This window comes from Ceratina calcarata, unplaced genomic scaffold (genome assembly GCF_001652005.2).
Source record: "Ceratina calcarata isolate Rehan_Ccalc_2016 unplaced genomic scaffold, ASM165200v1 scaffold78.2, whole genome shotgun sequence".
Lineage (NCBI taxonomy): Eukaryota > Metazoa > Arthropoda > Insecta > Hymenoptera > Apidae > Ceratina > Ceratina calcarata.
This window is the reverse complement of record NW_017179105.1, coordinates 517,950-529,383: the sequence shown is the minus strand read 5'-3', so window position 1 is coordinate 529,383 and position 11,434 is coordinate 517,950. Positions and strand designations below refer to the sequence as shown.

Below are 11,434 nucleotides of genomic sequence, written 5' to 3'. Positions count from 1 at the left end.
ATTATAGTGATTTCAAATTTTTCATAGGTAATAGTATCACCTACAACTTTTATTCGAAGCATTTGTCGAAATTCCGTGAAAAAAAAATTTTCGATTTTTCCGAGATTTTTCCAAGGGGTACCCCTTCAGATTTTGCGAAATTTTCGTTTTTGGCCAATAACTCCTAAACCGTTGAATCTACGGGAAAATTGCATCAGATCTTTCTTGTAGAGGACGACGAGATCTACAATTTCCATGTAAAAATTTTTTGCTAGCATCAATAGTTTACGAGTTATTTGCAAAAAACTGTTTTTTCGTTTTTCGTCAATAACTCGTAAACTATTGACGACAGCGAAAAAGTTTTACATGGAAATTGTAGATCTCGTCGTCCTCTACAAGAAAGGTCTGATGCAATTTTTCCGTATGTCCAACGGTGTGGGAGTTATTGGCCAAAAATCGAAAATTTGGAAGAAATTGAAGGGGTACCCCTTGGAAAAATCTCGGAAAAATCGAAAATTTTTTTTTTGTTGTTTATGCAATGTTCTTCCGACGTCTGATTTCTTTTGAAAAAATGCGTCTCTAAAGTGCATAAACTTTTGGGATTGGCTGTATAGGCAATACATCCTTAAATTAATTTTTAGAATTATCTAATCGGGAGATCTTCATAGCGTTTCTTATGTTCGAAAGAAAAAATTGTACGACTTAATAATTTAAAAACTGTTACAATATGCATTCTGTGCATAAAATTAAGTAATGTGAAAACGCGTAATAGATGAACAAGTTCTGTGTAAAATGAATTTCCCAAAGATTCGAATGGCAGAAGGAGGTGAAGAAACCAGCGGGATTATGATTATCATCATGCGACCACCTCCAGGCCTTTGAAGGCTGAAGATTTCCCGTTTTTTCTTTTTTTATTCTCCACGTTCGGACTCGATTGCGAAATCACATTCGGGATATATACAATGGCATCGTATGGGAATGTTTCCCGCGAAGGTGTTCGGCCTCTTCTCTACTCTAAGTATAATACAATAAAAGCCGGCCACCGGCGAGGCTTGGCGCGCGCACGCGAAATCGCGATATTCCTGACATAAGCAATGACGTCCCGCGGTCTCACGGGCCGATTCATAGAGGAGGTCGAGGTCTACCGATGACTAGCCTCGGACCCGTTAGAATTTTTACGGCTTTTCACGTTTGCCGTAAAACGTTGTTGAATAAAGAGAATAAAAAATTAATCAACAATCGCGCATTGGAATGAAAAGGAATAGTGCACACATAATTTATGTCACAATATGCATAAAACCGTCGCATGCTTAGAACAGAAGAAACAACCGTGATGTATTTATGACTCGAACGTGTTTAGCATACTAAACGAAGGAATGAAATGTGCAATCTGGATTTCGGAATAGGAGAAGCATGGAAGTCTTTCAATTTTTGGTGAAAGCAACATGATAAGAAATCTATGGGTCCTGTTTATCTCATGCGGGTGTTTCGGCAATTAACGGTGAATCAATTACTCACCGCCTGCAGCTGTGTGTACTCGTTCACGTCCGTTTCGTAGGCCCATTGCGCTTGTACGTTAGCGCTACATCTTTCGGTGCCGAGGAAGTCCAATCTGGCTAGGATGTCCTGCAACTGCGTATCCGTTGGTGGGTATTGTCTACCGAGATTATTCTGCCCGTTGTCGTTTAGAGGTGGTAAATCCAGCTGGCAGGAGACCAGCGAAACCAAGCCAAAAAATATCCAGGGAAACATTGCCTAAAAATATTGTAAATGCGAGAATTAAAAATTAATGAGTTTTGCAGAACGTTGAACAATCTTTCATTGTACAATTCTGTCCGAAGAATATCTAATGTTTCAAATCGTCGAATGAATTAAGAATCGTCAAATACGGAGTTAATATAGATTTCATAAATCATGGGGCGTTACGAGCGAGGCGTTTATGCAGTGCAATTCATTTGTTCACTTCACGGTCACGTGTTACGTCTTCGCGGTTACGTATTTCCTTTCCAGCATGAAAGGCTATTCATGCAGAGTAGTAGGTCATCCGCGATCGCTCCGCCACGCCGAGATCCTGCCCGGCCTTGAACGTTCGATACTCGAGCGTGAATCGCGATTAATCTTGTGAGAAACTGGCTTATCCTTCGTATTCAATCCATTTTTTTCAATCCACATTCCTACTTTTATACAATGCAAAAAACCAGTTGGAAGTTTCCGCTTATACACAAATCTTTGATCATCCCTTAGGATCCGATCTCGAATCATCGCCCCCGGTACTTTTGCTCTTAAACACTCGTTTCATAGACTTAGCAAACTATTTCACAAAATCCTTTGAATTATTGTATCGTCCACTTCGCACACTTCAATCCTAATTTTCTTCACTCGATCTTCACTCCATTCTCTAAAGAGCGTAGCAACCCTGAAGGTGGCGCAACTGAAAGGGGGTGAGACTTACTTCCTTCGGCTAAAATGATGAAGAGATTTGAACGCTGGCACGGACGTTTGATCTCGGATCGATCGAGTTAAACGCAACGAGTGACGACGATGAGCGACGGTGTGTGTCGTTCTGGCGTCGCTAAAAGCCTCTTGGCCGACGCCAAGTGTACATTTATCCCTGCGAAGCAGTTCGAACACGGCCATAGGGAGGTCATCCGTAGCGAGAAGTGGGGATCCTGCACGTTGTGTCGTCGCGACGACGACGTCTCATGCGTGGGAGGATCACGTCGGGAGGAGGGAAAATTCGTAGATAGCCAGTTTAACCTTAAACCGTTTGTTAAACATCTTATCAGCTATTTTTAAAACCGAGTCAATCTTAGAAATTCAATTGTTTTATCAAACGGAAATTGATACTGATTTTGATTTATATTGAAGATCGAACGCAGAATTTTTAGACAATTCTTTTATTAATCATAATGCGGTGCATTTTATAAATTTTTTTATGTATTAGAAATTGATAGTGATTTATTTTGAAAATCGTACAGCACGTTTTGTAATTAAAAAGGTATAAGGGGAACGGGAGGGGACGTTAGAAGACGGGAACAGGTCAGAGAGATTGCGAAAGCCAGAAGCTCTCACGTTGACAAGCGACCCCCCTCAATGAGCCTCATTGTCTACAGGCATTGGGCACCTGTCTTCTTTGCATCTTGCAATCTTTTATCGTTCCTAGATTTCCTCTAACCATCGCGCTTTAAATCTACAAACAACGGTCTGACCGTCTCGGTAGATTTCCTTTGGGAGTTTTTCAAAGTTCTTGTTAATTTCTATGGAGTGGGCCAGGTGGCTCAATGCTAATCAATCAAGATGATAAAAGATGGAAGATGGATCGAGCCAGTGGATGATGGATAGCGAGAACGTGTTATTCCCAACGAGATTAAGGGATGCTTCGAAAGGGTTAAGAATTATTTCATGATATAAATTCAAAACATTGCAAGACCAAATCTAAATTCACTTGCGAAAACATTTGAATGCAAAAAGAATGCAGGAACATAGTAAAAATATGAATTTGCATAAATCCATGGCCTGGTAATTGGAACGAAATCTTATTACGTCTAAAAAAACTGAGGGAATTTGCATATGAAACAGCGAGCATGAAAAATCGACGGATTCTACGAAAAGAAAAAATGACTCGAATCACGGGGATGATTCATCTAACTGTGCAATTATCTTCGAGAGGCAATCTCATCGATGCCGCTTCCTGCTTCGCTCGACTGCTGCTACCTGTGCTTTGGTGAGAATTCTAAACGGCATTGTGTCACCGCGTGCCGCATCAGCCTTTTAATTGAAACCCGTGATTCATAATTTTGCAAGTTTTAATAACGTCCCCACCCCTGTGGGAAGAGTACAAATTACACGTTTCATTGTTCGATAGTCCGTAGATTAATCGCGATCTTCCTTTCGTTCACTTGAAACATATTTACAATCCTTAATAAAATTAATAAAAAATACAGTTCAGAATTAATAAAAAAAAAAAAATAAAGTAGATAGCTTCGTCATCGTGAAAACGTTGCGAGAGCTAATTGCAATTGGCAAGCATATTACTTAACATCTGTTATTAGCAACTCTGAGCCTGCCAGTTTATCATCGCCGAAGAGTGATAAGAGGCGAGCCGTGGGAAACAATGCAGGGAGAATCCGATTAGCATTCGCGAGCACTCGTTCAAGGTTCGCAGTCGCGAGTATGCACTCGTTTTCATCGATTGCGGGGAAGTGCGTGACGCACCCAACTTGACAGTGACTAAAGTCATTTTGATCGGCGAGCAACCCGTAAACAACCGCACCCTGCAAAGTCTCACGATGATCCAAACGCGTCTCTGAACGGTGGCCTTCAAGTTGCTATGGCGAATCGCTCCATGCTCGTGCATACGTATTATTTTATTATAACGAGCTATTTTTGCATAACACCCGTGCACGCATTGTTTTTTTACTCGCAGATTCTTTGTAATCCATACATGGGTACAGTCTTTGTTATTCACATCTGCGTCTGTGAAATAATTTAAAAATTCGACAATGAGAATGACCTCATAAACTTGAAAGGTCCCAACTCACGTCTTCATTTAGGAGAAATTTCGCTTGGAGACAATACTCTGTACTCTCCAAAGAATCCAAGATTGGGTTACGCGCACGTGGCTAATTGCCATCGGCACCGAAATTGAGTCAACGCGTAGGACGGTCGAATAACGCGAATTCAGGTTTCAATGCCACGCGTGTACTTACGTACATACGTTATACGTATAGTAACGCAATCATTTTACTTTAGAAGCCTGGTCTCGACTTCGACAATGCTCGTATCTGGAAATAATGGGTCCCACGTACCGTATTCTGGGTTCAAGTACGAGAGGCAGCCGTGCGTTTCTTTCGACTTCTTGTCACTACCCGATAGATCAAGACGACGCTGTGCTCGTTACGAATCGTTACATATCTTTCACTTCAGCTTCCCCTTTCTCGTTCTTTATGTAATCCGTTTATATTTCCTCTTGCATAAACGAACAATTAATAGCAGCTGTGAAATCGGTAATAAATTTTATTTACCTCTCATTAGAACGCAATGCTGTAACTACTAGACAGCTGATTTATATGGGAAATAAGAGCTATATGATATGAATTTAAAAAATGAAATGGTACACAATTTTCCATTAAATCTGCAGTCCAATGTTTTATTTGTTAATCGGAGATAAATGAAACAAAGTACGTTTATTTGTAACGCAAACGAAGGTGGTTCGAGCAGTTGAAAAATCGCTAGATTAATTGACGTCCCGACGTGTCTATTTTAAGTGACGGCGGCGGGACACGTGATTTGACGCGAGGATTAACGCTAATTGGCGCGATCAAGCCAGGATGCTCCTGTTTCGCGAACGTGAACGTAAAGTGCGATTTGATGCACCGAGATAAAATCCAAGTAAGAGCGACGACGGCGGCGGTTGCATAAACGTTCAGGAAAGTCAATCAGCAGGATATTTCTTGAGTAATCACGTAACCGACTGACAATGAGTCCTCGACAGAATTTACTCGTTCACAACAAAAGTCATTCCAGATATATACATAGAATTACGATTCTTCCAGTTCCTCCTACTAAATCTTTTTTAACAAAGCGATTCCTCGCATATTTTCCACGCAATAACGACTGCACGCAGCGATTAAGCAGAAAGCAACGACTGTCGGCGTCACAAAGCATGAGAAACATCACTGGAGTCGCACATGCACGTCGGAACAACGTTCAATATGCTTGCACAATGTTTAAAACATATAAACATCAATGGTAATGACGAGTCGACTTTGAATGATCTTTCATGCCGAACGAGAAACGCTAACCTTGTGATACTGCGCTGGAAAAAGAGCTTCTAGATGCTTTTGTAACACGAGACTGACGCCACAATTATACGACTTGGTCCTCATTAAGCGCTTAGAAAAAGACGCAGCATTCCGTGTTTATTCCTTAAATCTAAACGATTAAATTCCTGTACTATTATAATAGATTATAGATATAGATATAATATTGGGTTGGGGAATAAGTTCGTAGCGTTTTTACCGAAGACTTTTATTTAAACAAAAAACAATAATTATATCAATAAGTTAATCAATTATAGAATCGTTTTATGATCGCAGTTCATTTTTTCCGCCAATTCACGACTGGTTTGGCGACCGTTCTCCTTCAAAAGTGATTTGAGACGTTCTTCATCGAATTCAGAAGGCCTTCCGCTGCGGGACGTGTCATCGACGTTAAAGTCGCCATTTTTTAACTTTGCAAACCATTTCCGTGCTGTAGACTCGCCTATGACACCTTCTCCATACACGTCGCAAATGTCCCGGGCTGCTTCGGCAGCTTTTTGACCTCGATGAAAAGCAAAGAAGAGCAGGTGTCGAAAATGTTGATTTTTGCCTCCTGGGTATTCCATTTCTAAGCCTCAAAACTAATAAAAAATTAAATAACTCAAAAATACAATTAACATAGTTTTGTAGAGCAGAAAGAGTTCTATCGAATGAATACTTACCCGTTGCCAAACAGCAAACAAATCGTTGTAAAATAAAAGAAATTATAAAAACGCTATGAACTTATTCCCCAACCTAATAGATATAGATATTAGTAGATTATTATATTTCCGTTCTTACGATACAAATTGGGAATCAAGTGAAAAAATAAAATGATGCCAAGTATTCGAATGAAGTGACGAAACGAAATGAAAGCAATTTTTGTTAGAACGCCGGAAACGGAGGGCACGCGACACATCTTTCCAATTCTGCGTATCGCGCAACGCACAAGACTTTCCGACCTCGTACTTTAAGGAGATTTTCTCCGTCTTACGCAGTCGTTAACAAGATTGCGCATTGTCGTCCGTTTGTACTCACGATTCCCCCGAATCTCAACGATTAGGCAATGCACAATCTTGTTTTATACCGGCACTTTAAATATTGATGATATTCTATAGAATTCGCAAGAAGTTTCCATTAAATTAATGATAATTCGCAAGAAATTTCCATTTAATTTCCATTAACCTAATCAACCTGATAAGATCATTTCTATTTTAAACTCGTACGAATAAATTCGAATCATGAATCACGAACTCGTTAGATGTAATAAAATAAGATGAGTTGGGCAACATAATCTGACATGTTATCGATCAGATAGGCAGACGTTTAACGTAATTAGAATAATTATTGATCCTGGATAGGATCGGTTAGAGAGGAAGAAGAAGCATTACAATGAAATCCGTGAACGTGCGTATATCCTTCGACGTTACGTAAGCCCGTTGCCGCGGGGTGACTTTGATAAACTCGAGGCCGCATTTCGAATTGCTATTTTTTTCATCTTTTCCTGCAGCTGCTCTCCAAACGTTTCCAAGTGAACGGATATTCATTATGTTTTTTATATTGTTCTGTACAGTCGTTTCCTGCCCTACGTCTTCCTTCCTTCGAGACTGTCCTCATTCTACTTTTAACAGCCAGAATCGTAATAGCTTCTTAATTTATTCATAGCTTATTATACTTTTTAAATCTGTTCGGTATTCATTAACGACATGTACAATTTCGTAATGTAAAAGCATTGTTTGGTCTTAAATATTCGTGAAACTGAGAGATCGTTGGAAAATCAGTGAATATCGTAACTTTCTCGAGTAGAAGAAAATCCACGGTAGGCGCGTTCCTTCGTTTTCAGATCACGGATCGGCTATTATTCGTTAGACGAGATAATGTTGTAAAGAAAAGTTTCACCTGGAACTACACGTGACACCGGAAACAGGCTGAGATATTCAACTATTATTAGAAATATCTATATAATTAGTGTACGATAAATGAAGAAAACAGGAATTATGACCGACGTGTTTTCAAATTTATAATTGAGTCGATTATGCGTGTCGTTTCTAACTCTTAACATTCACAGTTAATGTTATTACTCTGTTGCATATTAAATCATCATTTGTATTATCAGATTCACAGGAAGATTTGTGACGAATTCAAATAGAATTTGTAAGAGAGCCCATCTACAAGTTACACTGTTAAACGACTTGGGATGTTCTCGTAAGTTAATAACTCCGCAACACGCTTTTATCCTCGACTCGTAACAACCATTCCCGGCAAACGAGGCGGCTGTTCTATCCGCAGTAGTTAATGAAACGAGCTTCGTCAGTGCCAGTACTTTCAAACGCTCTCGACTTCGTTCATCCGAATTCCCTTCCAAATCACCGCCGCGAAAAGATCACACGAGACTCGTCAAGGCTCTGACAGGGTATTCATTTGGCAAATTGCATCGCCTGTAGCACGTTGCTCCTAACGATTTGCGTGTGCCACTGTTGCAATCGGAATTTGCCGTTGCGCAAATTTTTCTGAACAAGATTGCCCGAAGTACGATTTCCAAGTTGAACCAAAGAAAAATATCATGGGACATTTGGAACATATTCTAATCCATATAAAATACAGAATTAGAAATCTTAGAAGATTCATTAACACTAGATTGCCCAAGGAAGTCATTTTGACTGCTTTTGGGCAATATAGGTATATACTAAGTTTCAGTCTTTTTAGTGTTAAATGCAGCTTTGCATGTGAGAATGAAATTCCATTGAGTCTCTAACCACGTCTAATTGAGAACGTTGTTCTCGTAATTTGTGTCTCATCGGAAGGAAGAAAAAATTAATAGAACCTGGAGGTTGTATGAATAAGAAATCACGAAAGAAGTCGATCACGAAGGTCGAAAATCGAAAGTTTTCCTGGAAGAGGAAATCGCGAGATGAAAAATCGGCTAACGAGCCTGTCGCGCGAAGGCAACGCGACCTCATAAAAGGTACTATCCGTTAATTGCTTCGTCGCTGGGCCGAGAGTATAATAACGAACCCGTAATTTACTCGCGTCACGCGCATCGCCCGTCCATGAGCTGAATCTTCAACGGAAGCCTGCGTAAAACGTCCACTTCCGGTAGAAAACCTACGAATTTCACGAGTCTAATGTATTATACCTCTCTTCTCATAATTAGGCTCGTCGCAAATGACACATGTAGTTAAGTAAAAGAAACAAATAATTATAACATACTGATTTAATACGAGGTCATTGATCTTCGTGTAATATAATATAAAAACATGTTAAAATATAAAAACGATTTCTGTGCACTGCATGACATAAAACGATTGAATACTTAATTATTCTGAAAGTGAACGTTCTCATAAATTCCCAGCTGAAACGAATCTGACGGATCAAGGACCGGTCAACGTAGTCCCGAGGTTTACGACCGCCGAGGTCGAGGAATTCCTGACAATTCGAGTTTGGAATCGGTTCAAGCGTTCGCCATTACTGCCTGGTTGATTTCAAATTGAAATCAGACTTAGCCCATTTACATTAGTGGAAAAACCGAGTGAACCGACTAGGATCGGTTACCTCTTGTTTTAATCGAGCGTAACGTCGTCGTTCGATTTTCAGTTCGCGGTTAATTAGGTCGTTTGAAGTCCCGAGACGCAATTAGTTCATGCTCGTACAAAACCAGCGCGCGCAAGGTGTCTCCAAGGTGGAGAAGCACTTCCGTGTTCGAGCCGAGACGCAAATGTGATCTTGATCCATAAATGATCGTAAAATTATCTTTATTAAGCAATTGTAGTCACTATATAAAAATCATTTTATCATGCAATCCTTTCTGTAGGACGCGTGTCGCAAATAAATCGTACAGTATTTATTTCCGTGTACAAAAAGTTGTTACTTTATTCATTTATACCAGTATTTCATTGTTTGCTCGGGTGTTGTCGAGATGACTTAATAATCGATAAGCTATTGCGTCTCTTTGATCGAATGATTAAATGTATTTGGTCAACTAAAGATCCGGCGAGGACGACCAGAGAAAAAACTAGTGTGAATACGTTATCCTGGACTGTGGCCAAGCGCTTCCTTCAGGTATAAATAGAAAGGTTAATCGCGTGGAATCTAAATAATTTACATAACTCGAGACACGCTGAATCAATTTTGGATTACCGGTGTCATAAATTACTCGTGGAATTTCTTCGATAAAGATTCAGTCAGTCAATCGAGCCAGGTTAATCGCATGACTCAGAAACATTTCCTACTAATTACGTAATCTCGTTTCCAAATTGAACCTGAATACGTGACGAGGGACACGAAGTTACTCGAAAATAAAGTAAAGGAAGTAGTACTGGGACAAAACGAATTTTAGAACCAGTACTTGGACATAATAGATATGTATTTAATAATTTACTGTCCAAGTTTACANGTTCAAAAGTGTCCAGGTACTACCTCCTTTACCTGACTCATTAGCCTTCCTTTGATAATAATTCATTCGATTTATCGAGAGAGGCTATTCTTTTAATTATGTAATCTCGTTTCGAAAATACACGACGAGGGAGACGGCTTATCAAAAGCAATTGCAAACGCTTATTAGCGGTAAACGATGTCGCGTGGCACTTGACTGGACTCGTTTCGCGTTTCGACGTTAATTAAGGTCGCGGAATCACCGGTGGCATTGTTTCGCAATGACTAATTCTCCTTAGACTTTCATAAGGATCTTTAATGACTGTCCGCGCAATTCATTTTCCGATTTTACACGTCCCGTGACAATTGCACAGTCGCAAGGACCCACGCTCCCTGTCTTCCCTTCCCTCTCACTTCTTCCAGCGAAGCGAGACAAAATTTTGAAATAGAGTAAGGATAACTAATTTGTGGCTTCACACTTCTGCTCTCTTAATACGATCGACCACCAAAAATTGGACAATCTGTCTGTTACTCCGTTCTATGAGTCATGTACTACAACTTTGATTACACGTTTGCCACTCAACGTGTAATTTGGTCGCGATTGGTTTTCAATTTCATTGCAGTTGGACCCTAAGTATAGTAATTGCCTTCTGATCGCATTCTTTCAATGCATTTTTCATACTGTTTATGGGTACCTTTACACTACTGTCCAATTTACATATTGGACGTATAAATCGCATGAACAATCGATTGGATTGATGAATTATTACACGCAACCTGATCCAAAAACTATCATTCGGTCGCACGCTTTCCCCAAAATGTTTGATAAAAAAATCCGCAGATTTTTACGCAAGATTAATGACACCGCGATAGTTTTAAAAAAATGCGTGCAAAACCCGATTCCCGCGGATTTCACGCTTCACGGTGGAACGTTTTATAGTCTCGTTGGGTGTACAGATTTTAGGCGATCGTTCAAGGTTTAACCTTACCCGAGTGACCATGGTATTGGAAAGCACCTAGTGGTTTCCTTGCACCCGGTCGCGGCTGAAAGCCCGCTAATTACCGGGTTAAGGTCGATTCCGACTGACGTCGAAGGTCGGCAGAACCGTTCCACGTAACCCTTAGGGATTCCAGTAAAAAGTATCATTAATATCGTCCGGATGAGATGTATGAATAAATGACAGTACGTAAAAGGAATGCAGAAACTGAGATGAAGAATATATTTATAAAGGCTGTGAATTATTAACACTAGATTGCCCAAGGAAGTCATTTTGACTGCTTTT

The 11,434-nt window shown here is 40.0% G+C and overlaps 1 protein-coding gene across 1 annotated transcript in view; it reads right to left on the bottom strand.

Annotated features, from left to right (window-relative positions):
* The window catches only part of Ance-3 (angiotensin-converting enzyme Ance-3), a 38,546-nt gene extending 36,027 nt beyond the window's left edge, over positions 1-2,519 (bottom strand). Inside the window, exons 1-2 of the mRNA XM_018034273.2 lie at positions 2,432-2,519; positions 1,498-1,734 (exon numbers count right to left, since the gene is read on the bottom strand). Coding sequence (XP_017889762.1) covers positions 1,498-1,731 — 234 coding nt within the window. The 5' untranslated portion in view covers positions 1,732-1,734; positions 2,432-2,519. The remainder of the gene's footprint in view (positions 1-1,497; positions 1,735-2,431) is intronic.
* Between the last annotated feature and the right edge of the window lie 8,915 nt (positions 2,520-11,434).